At 53.5% G+C, this 13364-nt stretch overlaps 1 protein-coding gene and 1 long non-coding RNA gene across 2 annotated transcripts in view; one reads left to right on the top strand and one right to left on the bottom strand.

The window, feature by feature from the left end:
- Positions 1–543: 543 nt before the first annotated feature.
- Atcay (ATCAY kinesin light chain interacting caytaxin) overlaps positions 544–13364 on the bottom strand; it is a 25708-nt gene continuing 12887 nt past the window's right edge. Inside the window, exons 4-13 of the mRNA XM_050123523.1 lie at positions 7160–7381; positions 5993–6178; positions 5699–5801; positions 5222–5353; positions 4523–4609; positions 3757–3855; positions 3286–3321; positions 1412–1489; positions 1102–1134; positions 544–639 (exon numbers count right to left, since the gene is read on the bottom strand). Of these exons, the coding sequence (XP_049979480.1) occupies positions 630–639; positions 1102–1134; positions 1412–1489; positions 3286–3321; positions 3757–3855; positions 4523–4609; positions 5222–5353; positions 5699–5801; positions 5993–6178; positions 7160–7381 (986 nt within the window). The 3' untranslated portion in view covers positions 544–629. The remainder of the gene's footprint in view (positions 640–1101; positions 1135–1411; positions 1490–3285; positions 3322–3756; positions 3856–4522; positions 4610–5221; positions 5354–5698; positions 5802–5992; positions 6179–7159; positions 7382–13364) is intronic.
- On the top strand, positions 618–4206 carry LOC126489328 (uncharacterized). Its single transcript, XR_007588904.1, has 2 exons — positions 618–686; positions 3650–4206. It is a non-coding gene; the product is annotated as an uncharacterized lncRNA (long non-coding RNA).

Here is a 13364-nt window from a genome sequence, read left to right as displayed (position 1 = left end):
CCAGATTGTGGGGAAGAGGGTTTGGGGACCACCAGGTGGACCAGCATGTGTGCAATGGGCTTGAAGGGCCCTGAAGACGTCAAATGGCAGAATGGGGGTGTCAGTGAGGATGTCAGGTAAGCAGTTACAGCCCTGCTTGGGGTGACAGGGAAAGGGGACAGTGGGTCTCATTCCACAGAGAAGCAGACGCAGCCCCAGCTGGGGCCACCAGGAATCCAAGGCTCCAGCTAGGGACAGGTGAGAGCTGAGCAATGGTCTCTCGTGGGTCAGTGAAAACGCACGCTTGTGCCATCTCAGGTGGGGCTGTGGAGGTCTGGAGGAAGAGCCGGAGTCACACAGGAACAGGGCAACGCCGTTCATGTCCAGCCCTGCCAACCACAAGCTCAGAGTATGGAAGGGTAGAGGCCAAGGACCCAGTTCATTCCAGAAGGTGGCACACATCTCAATAAAAACCATGAGGTGGACTCAAGCAGCGGAAGACACCAGGGGGCGAAGAGGGGGACGAAGGAGCCGGACATCCTCCAACGATGGACACAGGATGAGGCAGGATGAAGTCTGGGGCCGTCAGGCCTCTGATGGAGGTTATGTGGTGTCTGGAATCTTCTCTCTGTCTCCAGGTTCCAGTTGAATCAGGACATGCTGAAGAGTACAGGACAAGCAAGGTGGGATCAGTGTCTGAGGCGAAGGTGAGCTTCCACAGGAAAACTCAGAGTCAGCTATCTGGCTAGGAGAGCTCGGAGCAAAAAGCAATGGTTGCCACCAACATTCCAAATGCAGATCAGAAGATGATTCTCCTCCCAGGGCAACAGCAATAAAGATCTGTGGACTCCTACACATCCACCCACCCATCCACCCATCCACCCACCCATCCATCCACCCACACATCCATCCACCCATCCATCCCTCCTTTCTCTGAGTTTCATCTGAGCCTGGCAGTGTGTGGGTGCTCTCTGGTCATGACCACCATGTCCCAAAATCAGGAAACAGATGCACACCTGTCTCTCATGCCACCTGCCGGGCCAAGCATACAAATCTTCACCCAGACTGAACTGCACTCGGGACATTCCAAGAAAACCCGCTGACACCCCGTGCTACACCCACCTCACTTCCTGGTCTTCTGTCTCTTCTGCTGACCTGTGATGGGGAGGAGAGGGTGTTAGTTGCCTGTTCGAGACCCTAGGCGATTCCCATTTATTGCTCATGGCTGGAAATCTCCACAGGAAGGCGGCCACCCCGCTGCGTTTTTCTAACAGAAAACAGGTGTCAGCCTGCACCTGCCCTTAAAGGGACAGGCCAAACAGACAAAAATGAGGGGACTAGAGGAGCTGCCTGGGTGTCACCTAGCTTGGGAAGGTGCTAACTACGCCCATCTTCTTCCCTGCCGTGGCCCGCCATCCCTTTGTGCTTTTACCTGTCCTCTTCTTCCACCATCTCTGGTTTTTCTTCGGATCTGGGAACGAGGAACTCTGGTTGTATTGGTGGTCGTGCGCTGTGATAGACAGAACCAGGTGACAAGGATGGGAGGCGGCTGGGGCTGAGGCAGGATCTCTGGGATCCCACCAGCCCCTCAAGTATGGACCGATGTTAGCATTTTGTTTCTGGTGTGTTGGAGGGAGCTGGTGGCCCAGGATAGGACAAGCGTGAGTTGTAACACAAGGGCTCCTGTCCCGCCCCCCCCCCTTGAAAATAGGGTGTGGTAGCCTGTAACTCCCTACGTAGCTGAGGATGACTCCTGATCCTCCTGTCTCCTCACGCCGATTGCAGGCAGGCTGGATATGTGGCACTGGGGACGGCCCCAGCGAGCCCAGCGCTCTACCATCTGAGCTACGGTCCCAGGTTCATGTTTGGAAGGTCTGGGTGGTGGGAGGAGAAAGAGATACACAGAGCCCGGCTTGCTGGCTCCTGCCTCCCATCCCAGCACTGGGGACACTGAGGCATGGGATCCCAGGCCAGCCTGGGCCGCCAAATACCTTGTCCCAAGGAAGAAAAACAGTGGGTCTCTGCACTAAGGAAGAGGCCACCAGAGTCTGGGGGGGACTAGGCGGGGAACCACTGGGCTCCACCCACTGCTGTGGGGTCTTTCCCATGAGATCCCTGGACTGTTACCCGGTCACGAAAAGGATTATAGCTCTGGTACCACGCCAACATGGATGGCGCGGGAACTCGGAGCGCAGCAGTTTTAACGGGACATTTGGGAGGACTAGCATGGCAGGACCCACTCCCAGGAGGTCCCAAGAGCCACACAGACGGGGGTATCGGGGGTGGGAGGGGCATCGAGAACAGATGGACAGGGAGTTAATGTGAGATGGGGGTGGAGCGTCTCTGGGATACAGAAGGTTCTGAGGGGCTGCGGGAGTGCACAGCCCTGTGACTGGGCTCTGCTGTGCCCAGCTGCAGGCTGGGATAGGCGAGGGGCAGAGTTTTACTCGCTGACTTTTAAAGATGGACAAGACGGTAGAAAGAGGCAACAGAGAGAAACTTACAGGGACCTCATCTCGAGCTCGGGCCGTTGTGTGGCAGCCCGAGCCCCTGGGCATGGTCACCAAAGGTCACCCCTTTGGTTCTCTGGGCTGAGTAAAGTCCTCAAACTAAATAGGGGGCAGGGCCCAGTGAGCTGGCTCGGCAGGTAAAGGCGCAAGCTGCCGAGTCTGGCAACCCAAGTTTGATCCCATTTGATGGAAGGGGACCCTGGCTCCCCTCAAGTGACCTCCACATGTGTGCTGTGGTTTGCATGCACGCACGCACGCGCGCGCGCACACACACACCCAACACAGACAGATAAATAACATCTGATGGATGACCAAGGCGGGGTGTGAATCCATGGCTGTCTCCAGAGGCCTCGTCTGAAAGGCAGGTCTCTGGGTGTGTATGAGGTCGTGTGGACCTCTGCGTATGTGAGGAAGTCATGTCAGTCGTTGCCCTGGGTACTGAATCGCAGTTGTCAGGTCTGGGAGCAAGCCCTTTTACTGGCCAAGCCATCTTGCTGGCCCAAATCACGTCATGTTTTTAAAATGGGGTTTCTCACTGAGCCCGGGGATCGCTGACTCAGGTAGGCTGCTGGCCTATGAGCCCCAGGGTCCCATCTCCATCTCCCCAGTGATTACAAATGGGAACCACAGGCCCAGCAGGTTACATGAGTACTGGGGTACAAGTGGGTCTTCACACTTGCCCGCATCAGGTTTTCCACTGAAGGCCGAGCCAAGCCGGTGGGGACATCGGTTGCTCTCACCAAGCAAAAGCCACCAAACCACCCCTCAGATCCCTCAGGAGCTGTGCCTCACTGACCTCTCTCTCTTGGCTCTGAGTCTCTGTTCTTCGTACCTGAGGGAAAGAAAAAACACAAGCAGGGAGTCAGACTCGGACACGGCTGCCAGGGCCACGGAGCTGAAGGGGAGGGCGGGTGCCAGGGATTGCGGACTGAGCTTCACGCTGAGCTGTGATATGGTTCAATGTGAGCGCGCGCGTGTGAGTGTGTGCAGTACCCGCGGGGGCGGGAAGGGGGCATCGGGTCCCCGGGGCTGTACCTCGCGCGCGTGCAGTACCCAGAACTGGAGTCACGCAGGGGTTGTGAGCCCCTTGTGGATGATGGGAGCCCACTGAGCCCTCTGCAGGGGCAGCCGGTGTGCTAACCGCTGAGCTGTCTCTCCAGCCCCCCAGTGTAAGCAGCAATGGAAAGGAAGCCGCTGGGGGGTGTTTCGCGGCTGGAAGCAGCGCTGGTGGCAGACTGCCTGCGTGGGGACCCCGAGGGACACTCACTGCAGGACACACTCGGGCAGCTGCACGTGCTCCATGGGGATGAGTCGCTCCAGCTCCTCCAGGCTGTGCACGTACTGGATCTTACTGATGAACTTGACACTGGCGGACACAGGAGGGCAGACAAGGGGTCACCAGGCAGAGCCGGGCCGGGCCCTGCCCAACCCGCCAAGTCGCCCATGCTGGCCTGGAACCCTCCTGCCTCAGCACGACTGTGATGAACAACGAACACCTCAGATGTGTTCTTTTTAGAATCATTTTGTCACGTTTCTTTACTGCGCATGAGCGAGCAAAACAAGGGGACACCTTGAGGGCGTCGGCTCCCTCCGTCCCACAGGTGGTCGTGGGGATTAAACTTAGGCTGTCAGGGCCTGGCAGCAAGCTCCTGTACTAATAGAGCCACATCTCGCCAGCCCTTCAAGCGTATTCTTAAAAATAAAAAGTAGAATTCTCCTCCGAGCCTGGTGACGCCTGTCATTCCGGCACTCATGGGACTGAGGCCTGAGGATTGCCATTTCAGCACTGACCCATGCTACACAGGGAGACACAGGGCCAGAGCAGAAGGCTCTATTGTGCAAGTGTCAGGACATGAGTTCAAATCCACAGCATGTGCATAAAACACTAGGCGTGGTGCTGGGGAGGCTGAGACAGGAGGATCGCTGCATTTGGCTGGATCAGTGAGTCTTGGGGCCCCAAACCATGTGGTTAGTGGAATCGCACCGACCGACCCGCAGAACACACACAGGGCACAGCGCCAGGCGGGTCCCACCTGATGAAGGGCCGGGAGATGGCCAGCACGGTGCGGATGAACCATGACGGGTGCACAATGATCAGAGACTTCAGATTCTTCCTCAGTCTGTGTGGGGAGGCGAGGACGACACTGTCACAGGCTTGGGGCGCAGGGAGCCCCCCGGGGACAAGATGGACGGCTTACCCACCATCCCTCCGCAGTCTGCCATCCCAAGTCCTCTTAGCTGACTGCACCCTCACAGCACGAGAATTTGGAGGCCCTGGGACTCATCAACACCAGGCAGCAGTGTGGACTTTCATGCCCGCTCGCGCGCGCACACACACACACACACACACACACACACACACACACACACACCACAGTCCTGAATTCTAGGAAGTGTTTGTAGGTTTCAAAAATCTGTCAGAAGCTATTCATAAAACCCAAAAGAGAGAGACAGCCCAGCATTTACTCACAGACGGACAGACTGAAACAATACAGTTTGATCACAGGCTGGACTATTACTCAGCCGTGCACAAGAAAAGGCCCTTTTTTTCTGACACCTCTAGAGAGGACGACCCTTGAGGACTCAATGCGCTAAGGCGTGGATCAGACACGGAAGGACACACAGCACGGTGCCTCCCTCTGCAGGGGTCCCTAGAGTCCTCCTCAGTCACCAGCAGATACTGGCAGGACCCTCCCTGACTTTCTCCCTCGGTGCCCTCCTCCTCCTCTCACCTCCTGTCAATCATGTGGTAACACTTCTTCAGCCAGCCGATGCCGGGCATCCTCCTCCGGGGCGTGGCGCCGTTTAGATACACGATCATGTAGTCTTCGGCGACGAGCAGTTCCAGGCTGCTGATGACGTACCTGCGGTGGGGGGACAGGGTTCCCATGTGAGGCACCGAGTGTGGGGCCTTCCTGCAGCCCTGCCGGGCCGGGCCAGCCACACCCCAGCAGGCGTGGGCGTGCCCATTGGTGGGCTCCCGAACAGTCTGGAAGGGACCTGGGCCTGAGACGCCACCCAGGGCCCCCGCCTCCATCGCCAGCGCCGCCCCCCAAGACAGCAGAGAACCCCAACTCTTCTCTCTGAGCTCCAAGGGCCGTCATCCTCCTTGTTGCGTGGGTTTTGGGAAACGCGGTCTTGCTTTGTAGACCAGGCTAGCCTTGAAGTCATAGAGCTCAGCCACCTCTGCCTCCCCAGTGCTGACTTACAGGAAGAGATTCTCCATGATGTAGTGATAGTCGGGGGAGCTGCTGTCTGGGAGGAAGCAGGCTGCGAAGACGATGATGGCGTTGAGGCCTTCCCCGTAGTACCCTGGGAAGGAGGCATCCTGTGAGTGTCACGGTAGCCCAGGTTAGACCACATTTCCTCCCTGAGCAGCGTCTCCCGGTGGGGGAGATGATGCCCAGTGTGCCAGCCCCTGCGCACCCCAGCTGGACAGGCCCCCCATGGAGAACCACTGTCCGCGGTGACCTCGTGGGGGCGAGGTCGCGGGGTGCACACACCTCCGTGGGTGACCACCTTCATGTACGGCCGGATCATGTGCAGGTCGATGCGATGCTCCTGCTCCCCGATGATGACAGTCCGCCACAAGCGACCGTTGGCTGCGCTGCCATCGTCCGCAGCGCTGTCCCCAAACAGGTCCGCGCTGTCTCCCGGCATGTTCTTGGCAGTGGCCACTGGGGTGTCGTCTGCAGTGGGGGGTGTGAATCCAGCATGGATCCAGCCCTCCCCCCACGAGGGTTAATCTGTGAATCCTGGGAGCTCTGGGAACACCTGAGGTGACCTAGCTTGGGATAACCGCCCTGAAGGCGGCGCTGTCCCATCCCAGGAGCTGAGGCCTCCCCGCCACGATGGTCTGTAGCCTCCAGCGGTCAGTCAGAATAAACCCGTCTTCCCTGGTTGTTTGTGTGTAAGGTTTGTCGCAGCCACGAGAAAAGTGGTAACCACCTGCCTGCTTCACTCTGGCTACACCGCCGTCTCCTGCCGGAAGCCCTCCGTGATTGCACCTGAGCTAACCGCTGACCACCCCTGTTTCTCTTCCTTCCTTTTTTTTTTTTTTAAATCAAGCGTGATGCTGCATGCTTTTAATCCTGGCACTCAGAGGCCAGTGGATCTTGTGAGTTTTTCTGAGGCCACCCTGGGGATTATATAGTGTGTGTCTCCAAGAAAAAGCAAATAAATAATAATGATAAATAAGATTAAAATGGCCTCCCAGCGCATGACCCTCCCTAGCTACCTGTTAGAACTGCTTGAACCCAGCTCATTCCCCCTCCTGGGCCCTGCAGGGAGCTGAGCACAAATATTCTGTCCCTGTACGTGGGTCACTCGCTGACTGATGTCTGGGGATGTGTGTGGCCCTTGTGGAGCCTGGAAGAGGCCAGGGAGGGACAGTCCTGAATGCGCAAACCACTCCTGGTTTACGTGGGCTTCGCTCATGCCTATTCTAGATCCTCCTGTGGACGTCTAGTTCCCTCTGCCCACCCCACCCTCGCAAGCCCGTAGGTAGCGTCCCTCTGAACCTCGCTGGGCTGTGAGAATCCTGTGACAAATCACAGGTCTGTGGGACCAGACATTGTGGGTCCTAGGGCCAACGCCGTCTCCTGGAGCTGGGCTGGCGAGGAGGAGGCTGGAGAAGCCGCAGGGGGACAGGGCGGGGACCCCACCGTTACCTTCCCACTCAAGCTCATTGCCATTTCCCAGGAACTCCAGCGAGTCGGTCTCGTCCGGCGTCTCGATGTCGTCCACGTTGATGTCCAAGTCATCTGGCGTGTCCAGGAAGTCGTCGGACAGCAGGGAGCCCTCGCTCTGGTCCAGGGAGATGTTGATCTCCGGGGCCACTAGGGTCTTTCTCTTCCGATGTGCTCCGCCCAAGTTTAGGGTTGAGGGAGGAGCTGCGGGGACCCACAAGTGTGAAAGATTGCTCGCACCCCACCCGTCCAGACAGGCTCTCCGTAGCCCAGGCTAGCCTCAGAACGCCTCTCGTGTCCCCTCCCCAATGCTGGGTGAGCGTCTGCCCGTGGAGCGCAGCCTCCGCAATGTGACCTCTTTCTCGGGAAGTTTCTGTCCCACCCCCACGCGTTGTCCCTAAACCTAAGTCCACCCAGAACGAGCTCAATGCGGCTGGGTCTTCTGAGAGGACCAGAGGGAGAAGTCACACCGAGGTATCACAACTGAGAAAATGCCCACTAGACTGACATGGGAGGGCTGAGCCCACTGTGGGTGGGGTCACCCAGGCAGGGGTCCTGAGTGCTGTAAAAGCAGAATCATCTCCAGAGAGGCGTCATTCAGCAAGTGGTGGGAACAGACACAGACCCACAGTCCAGCACTGGGGGGAGCTCCGGACCCCGAAGAAGAGTGGGAGGAAGGGTTGTGGGAGCCAGAGGGGTCAAGAACACCACAAGAAAACCCACGGAATCAACTAACCTGGGCTCATAGGAACTGAGACACTGAATCAACCAGGGAGCCTGCATGGGACTGACCGGCGCTCTGCATATATGTGAGAGGTGTGTGGCTTGGTCCTCGTGTGGGACTCCTAACAGCTGGAACAGGGGCTGTCTCTGACATCTCTGTGTGATAGTCCTGGCGTCCGGGAACTCACTCTGTAGACCAGGCTGCCCTCGAACTACAGAGATCCGCTTGCCTCTGCCTCCTGAGTGCTGGGATTAAAGGCGTGCGCCACCACTGCCAGGCTATCTCCTGACTCTTTTTCTGGCTTCGGGGACCCTACTCCTCATACTGGGCTCCCTCCACCAGCCTTAACATGCTGGTTGGTGCCGAGTCTTACTGTAACTTGTTTTACTACTGATATCCCTGGGAGGCCTGCTCTTTTCTGCCTGGAAAGAGATGAGGAGTAGATGGGACGGGGAAGACTGGGAGGAGAGGAGGGAGGGGAGGCAAACTGCTGAACTTGAAAAAGAGCGAGCAGGCTGAGAAGCAGGGGGAGGCGGGAGCACCCAGGAAGCAGCACCTCTCCGTGGCCTCTGCTTCAGCTCCCGCTTCCAGGTTCCTGCCCCAACGTCCCTCGTGGTGAACTGTGACATGGAAGTATAAGCCACACAAGCACTGTCCTCCCCACGCTGGTTCTGGTCACCATGTTTACACAGGCACAGAAAGCACACTAGGACAGCTCCCGAATGTCTGAAGTGGGCAGCTTAAAGGACAGGGGGCCTGGCCCCAGAGTCTGTGCTCAGTGAAGGGCCAACCACAGTGCTCTAGGGAAGCCCTCATCTACAGTCACTGCGTGGACCCACGCTCCCGGAGGTCTTCATACAAGCCTGTCATTCCACCGACGACACACTGAGGCAGAGGCAGCCTGGCCTTGACAGATTTCTCAATCGTAGGACTGAAAAACCTTTTCAACAATCAGATGACCCCGCCTGGTGGCTTTATTCTCAGAGACCTCGTGGTGGACACAGAGAACTGACTGCCATAAGCTGTTCTTCCAAATCCACGTGTGACACCCAACAACCCACAATACACACCTTGAGGGTGTGGCCAGCCTAGAATCCCCAGCGAGGGGCTGGGGGCGTGGTCAGGGTGGATCCCCGCCTAGAATCCCCCAGTGAGGGGCTGGGGGTGTGGTCAGGTGCAGCTCCCTCCTCCTCATTGCAATGGCCCTCTGTTCCGTTCCTGGTACCAAGGAAAACTATTTAAGACTCATTAGGGCTCCTCTCTTGTCTCTTTCCCTTTAGCTACCTAGTCTCTGCAGAGTCAGTCAGAGCTGCCTCTTTGGGAGTTTGAAATAAAAGTAAACTTTCCAAGAAAATTCTAAACTAGCCACCATTGGTGCCACCTACTCAGGAAGAAGTTTGTTTTTAGGTGTCACGTGACTGTTTAGCGGAAGTGAGTCCACATCTCCCCCCCCACACACACACCTCAGAGTGTAGGTGATTACTGTCTCTGAGAAGCCACCCTGCAAATCCAGGGCTGCAACCCTCTGCCTCCCTCCCAGAAGAGGGTGGAGCCTCCGGATCCATGAGGTTTGCTAAAAGGCTACCGACTCTTCCCTCAGGGCAGCATCAAAATCATGGCTCAGGGTCACATGTGGAGGTGACGCTCATGACCAACAGCACAAAGGGACCAAAGGATGGTATGTGAGGTGAAGGGTGTTATTGTCAAGCCTTAATGTTAAATAGCATTGTGTGTGTGTGTGTGTGTGTGTGTGTGTGAGAGAGAGAGAGAGAGAGAGAGAGAGAGAGAGAGAGAGAGAGAGAGCAGGCCAGGCATTGTGGTGCACACCTTTAATCCCAGTAAAGCAAAGTCTCTGTGAGCTGTAGGCCAACCTGCTCTACTGAGCAAGTTCCTGCTCAACCTGCACAGTGAGACCATGTCTCAAAAAATGGTATTTGCCCCAACACACATGGGGGAAAAGGTTTTATTCTATAAAGAAACACGTAGAAGGCCCTCGAAAGCATGCCTGTCACCTAGTACTTGGGATGTGAAGGTAGGAGGATCAGCAATTCTGGGTCATCTTCAGCTACATAATAAATTTGAGCTAGCCTGGGCTTCATGACACCCTGTCTCAAAAAACAAACAAGCAAACAAAAAAAAATAAAGAGGTTAAAAAAGATGGAAAGAGACTAAGCTCCATCAGGAGCAGAAGCCAGGAGCAAACCCAGTTCTGGGACACGGGTGGATCAGGATTGAGCCAGCGACCAGATCCAGAGTCAATGGTCTCCACTGGAACAGATACAAAAGAGTAACCGCTGAGTGAGTGAGCCAGAGCCAGAGACTGCTGAGGGTCCAGACGTGAATCAGGGACCTTCAAGGGCGTAGACCTAAACCAACACGGGGGGGGGGGGGGGGGGGGGGCGGGGGGGGGGGGGGGGGGGGGGGGGGGCGGGTATCTGGACGAGAGTGTAGGATTTCCCAGGAACTAGGCTGGAGCCAGAACCTCTGTCAGCCTGGGCGTGAGTGAACCTGGGTCCTCCGAGGGAATAGGCAGGAACCAGAGATCTCAGCAGGGCCAGGCATGAGTCTGGGATCTCAAAGAGAGTAGGCCTGAGCCAGGACCTCTGTGGGTTCCGGCATTGGTCTGGGACATCAAAGGGAATAGGCAGGAACCTGGAACCCCTGCAGGTCTAAGCACGAGTCTGAGACCTCTGAGGAAGTAAGCAGGTCCTAGGTGGGTTGGGGCACACCAGAGCCTGGAACCATCGAGGCACACACCAGAACCAGAAACCTTTCCAGGTCCAACTCCAACCCAGGAGGGAATCCTGACCAGGCTTTACAGATACAGGTCAAAGCCAGTAACCTAGGCCAAAGTTGCCCCGAGGCAAGGAACTCCACCTTGGGCTACAAATTCCACAGGACCTGACTCAGAGTCTGCAACCTCACTGGAACCAGAGTGAGACTGAACCAGCTACCTAGGACACAGAGAGAAGAAGCTCCACCAGGAACAGAAACCAGGAGCAAACCCAGTCCTGGGACACTGGCGGACCAGGATTGAGCCAGCAACCTGACTCAGAGTCTGCGATCTCCACCACAACAGGTCCAACTCCAAGCCAGGGACTTCTGCAGTAGGAGATCCAGACCAAGATTTACAGAAACAGATCAAAGCCAGCAGCCTAGGCCAAAGTAGGCCTGAGACAGCAAACTCCAAGGGAGCAGAGCAAAGCACTGAGCTACCTCCTGGGACAGGAATAGTCAATGGGGTAACTAGAACGGTGACACTGACTGTACCATGAGGAACAACCATCTGAGCTTTGGATTCACTGGCATCTAGAAGATTATTCAACAGAATCTCACACAGCCCCAACCATACCTATTAGAGGAAAAGATGAGCAGAAAAGGTAAGAACACATGCTACACCACAAAGAGCAACACAACACCAGTAAAACCTAAAGACCCTATAACAGCAAGACCTGAACAACCAAATATGGATGAACCAGAAGAAAATTATCTAAAAAATAACCTCAAGAGAATGTTTGAAATTCTTAAAGATGAATTGAGAAATTACCTGAAAGAAATGGAGGAAAAAACAAACAAAAAATTTGGAAGATATCAACAAATCACTTAAGGAAAACCAAGAAAAAGAAGTGAAACATATAAAAGAACTATTCAGGACTTGAAAACTGAGATAGAAAAAAATAAAGAAAACACAAGCCACAGGAATTATAGAAACAGAAATCATGAGAAAAAGATCAGGAACCACAAATGCAAGCATGAACATCAGAATACAAGAGATGGAAGAGAGAATCTCAAGCGCTGAAGATACAATAGTGGAAATAGACTCATCAGTTAAAGAAAACATTAAATCTAACAAAAGCTTAACCCAAAATATCCATGAAATATGGGGCACCATAAAAAGGCAAAATCTTAGAATAATAGGTATAGAAATAAAGAGAAGTTCAACTCAAAGGCACAGAAAATTTATTTAACAAAATCATAGAAGAAAACTTTCCTTACCTAAAGAAAGATATGCCTATGAAGATACAAGAAGCTTACAGAACACCAAATAGACTGGATCCAAAAAAAAAAAGTCCTCTTGCCACATAATAATCAAAACACTAAACATACAGAGTAAAGAAAGAATATTAAGAGCTGCAAAGGGAAAAGGCCAAGTAACATATAAAGGTAAACCTATCAGAATTACACCTGACTTCTCAGTGGAGACAATGAAAGCCAGAAAGTCAAGCATTAAGAGAGACCATGGATGCCAGCCCAGACTACTATACCCAGCAAAACTGTCGACACCATAGAAGGACAAAATAAGATATTCCATGGCAAATCTAGATTTTACCAATACCTAGCCACAAACCCAGACCTACACAAAATACTAAAAGGAAAATTCCAGGGGGCTGGAGAGATGGCTCAGCAGTTAAGAGCATTGCCTGCTCTTCCAAAGGTCCTGAGTTCAATTCCCAGCAACAACATGGTGGCTCACAACCATCTGTAATAAGGTCTGGTGCCCTCTTCTGGCCCTCAGGCATACACACAGACAGAATATTGTATACATAATAAATAAATAAATATTAAAAAAAAGGAAAATTCCAACCCAAGGAAGATGGCTACACCAACGAAAACACACACAATTGATGATCTCGTTATAGAAAATCCCAAAGAAGAAATAAAATGCAGCTGGGCGGTGGTGGCGCATGCCTTTAATCCCAGCACTCGGGAGGCAGAGGCAGGCGGATCTCTGTGAGTTCGAGACCAGCCTGGTCTACAAGAGCTAGTTCCAGGACAGGCTCCAAAACCACAGAGAAACCCTGTCTCAATAAAAAATAAAAAAAAGAAATAAAATGCACAAATTAACATCACCAACAATGAAAACTAAATTAACAGGAGACAGCAACTACTCGTCATTCATGTCCCTTAATGTAAATGGACTCAACTCACCCATAAAAAGGCACAGGCTAACAGATTGGATACGAAAACAGAATCCATCCCTCTTCTGCATACAAGAAACGCATCTCAACCTCAAAGACAGACATCATTTCAAAGTAAAGGGTTGGGAAAAAAATATGCCAATCAGATGGACCTAAGAAACGAACAGGTTTGGCTATCCTCATATCTAACAAAATAGACTTCAAGCTAAAATCTGTCAAAAGAGACAAAGAAGGTCATTTCATATTAGTCACAGGAAAAATCCATCAAGAGTAAATTTCAATACTGAACATCTATGCCCCAAATACAAGGGCACCCTCATATGTGAAAGAAACACTTCTAAAGCTTAAATCATATATTAAACCCCACACATTAATAGTGGGAGACTTCAACACTCCCCTCTCACCACTAGACAAGTCAATCAGACAAAAAAATGAACAGAAAAATAAGAGAACTAACATGTTATGACTCCAATGGACTGAACAGACATCTATAGAATATTCCATCCAAACAGAAAAGAATATAACCTTCTTCTCAGCACCTCAT

Source organism: Alexandromys fortis, unplaced genomic scaffold (assembly GCF_014885135.2).
Source record: "Alexandromys fortis isolate MF-2015 unplaced genomic scaffold, M_Fortis_MF-2015_v1.1 scaffold_221, whole genome shotgun sequence".
Taxonomy (NCBI): Eukaryota; Metazoa; Chordata; class Mammalia; order Rodentia; family Cricetidae; genus Alexandromys; species Alexandromys fortis.
This window is presented reverse-complemented; position numbering and strand designations above follow the sequence as displayed.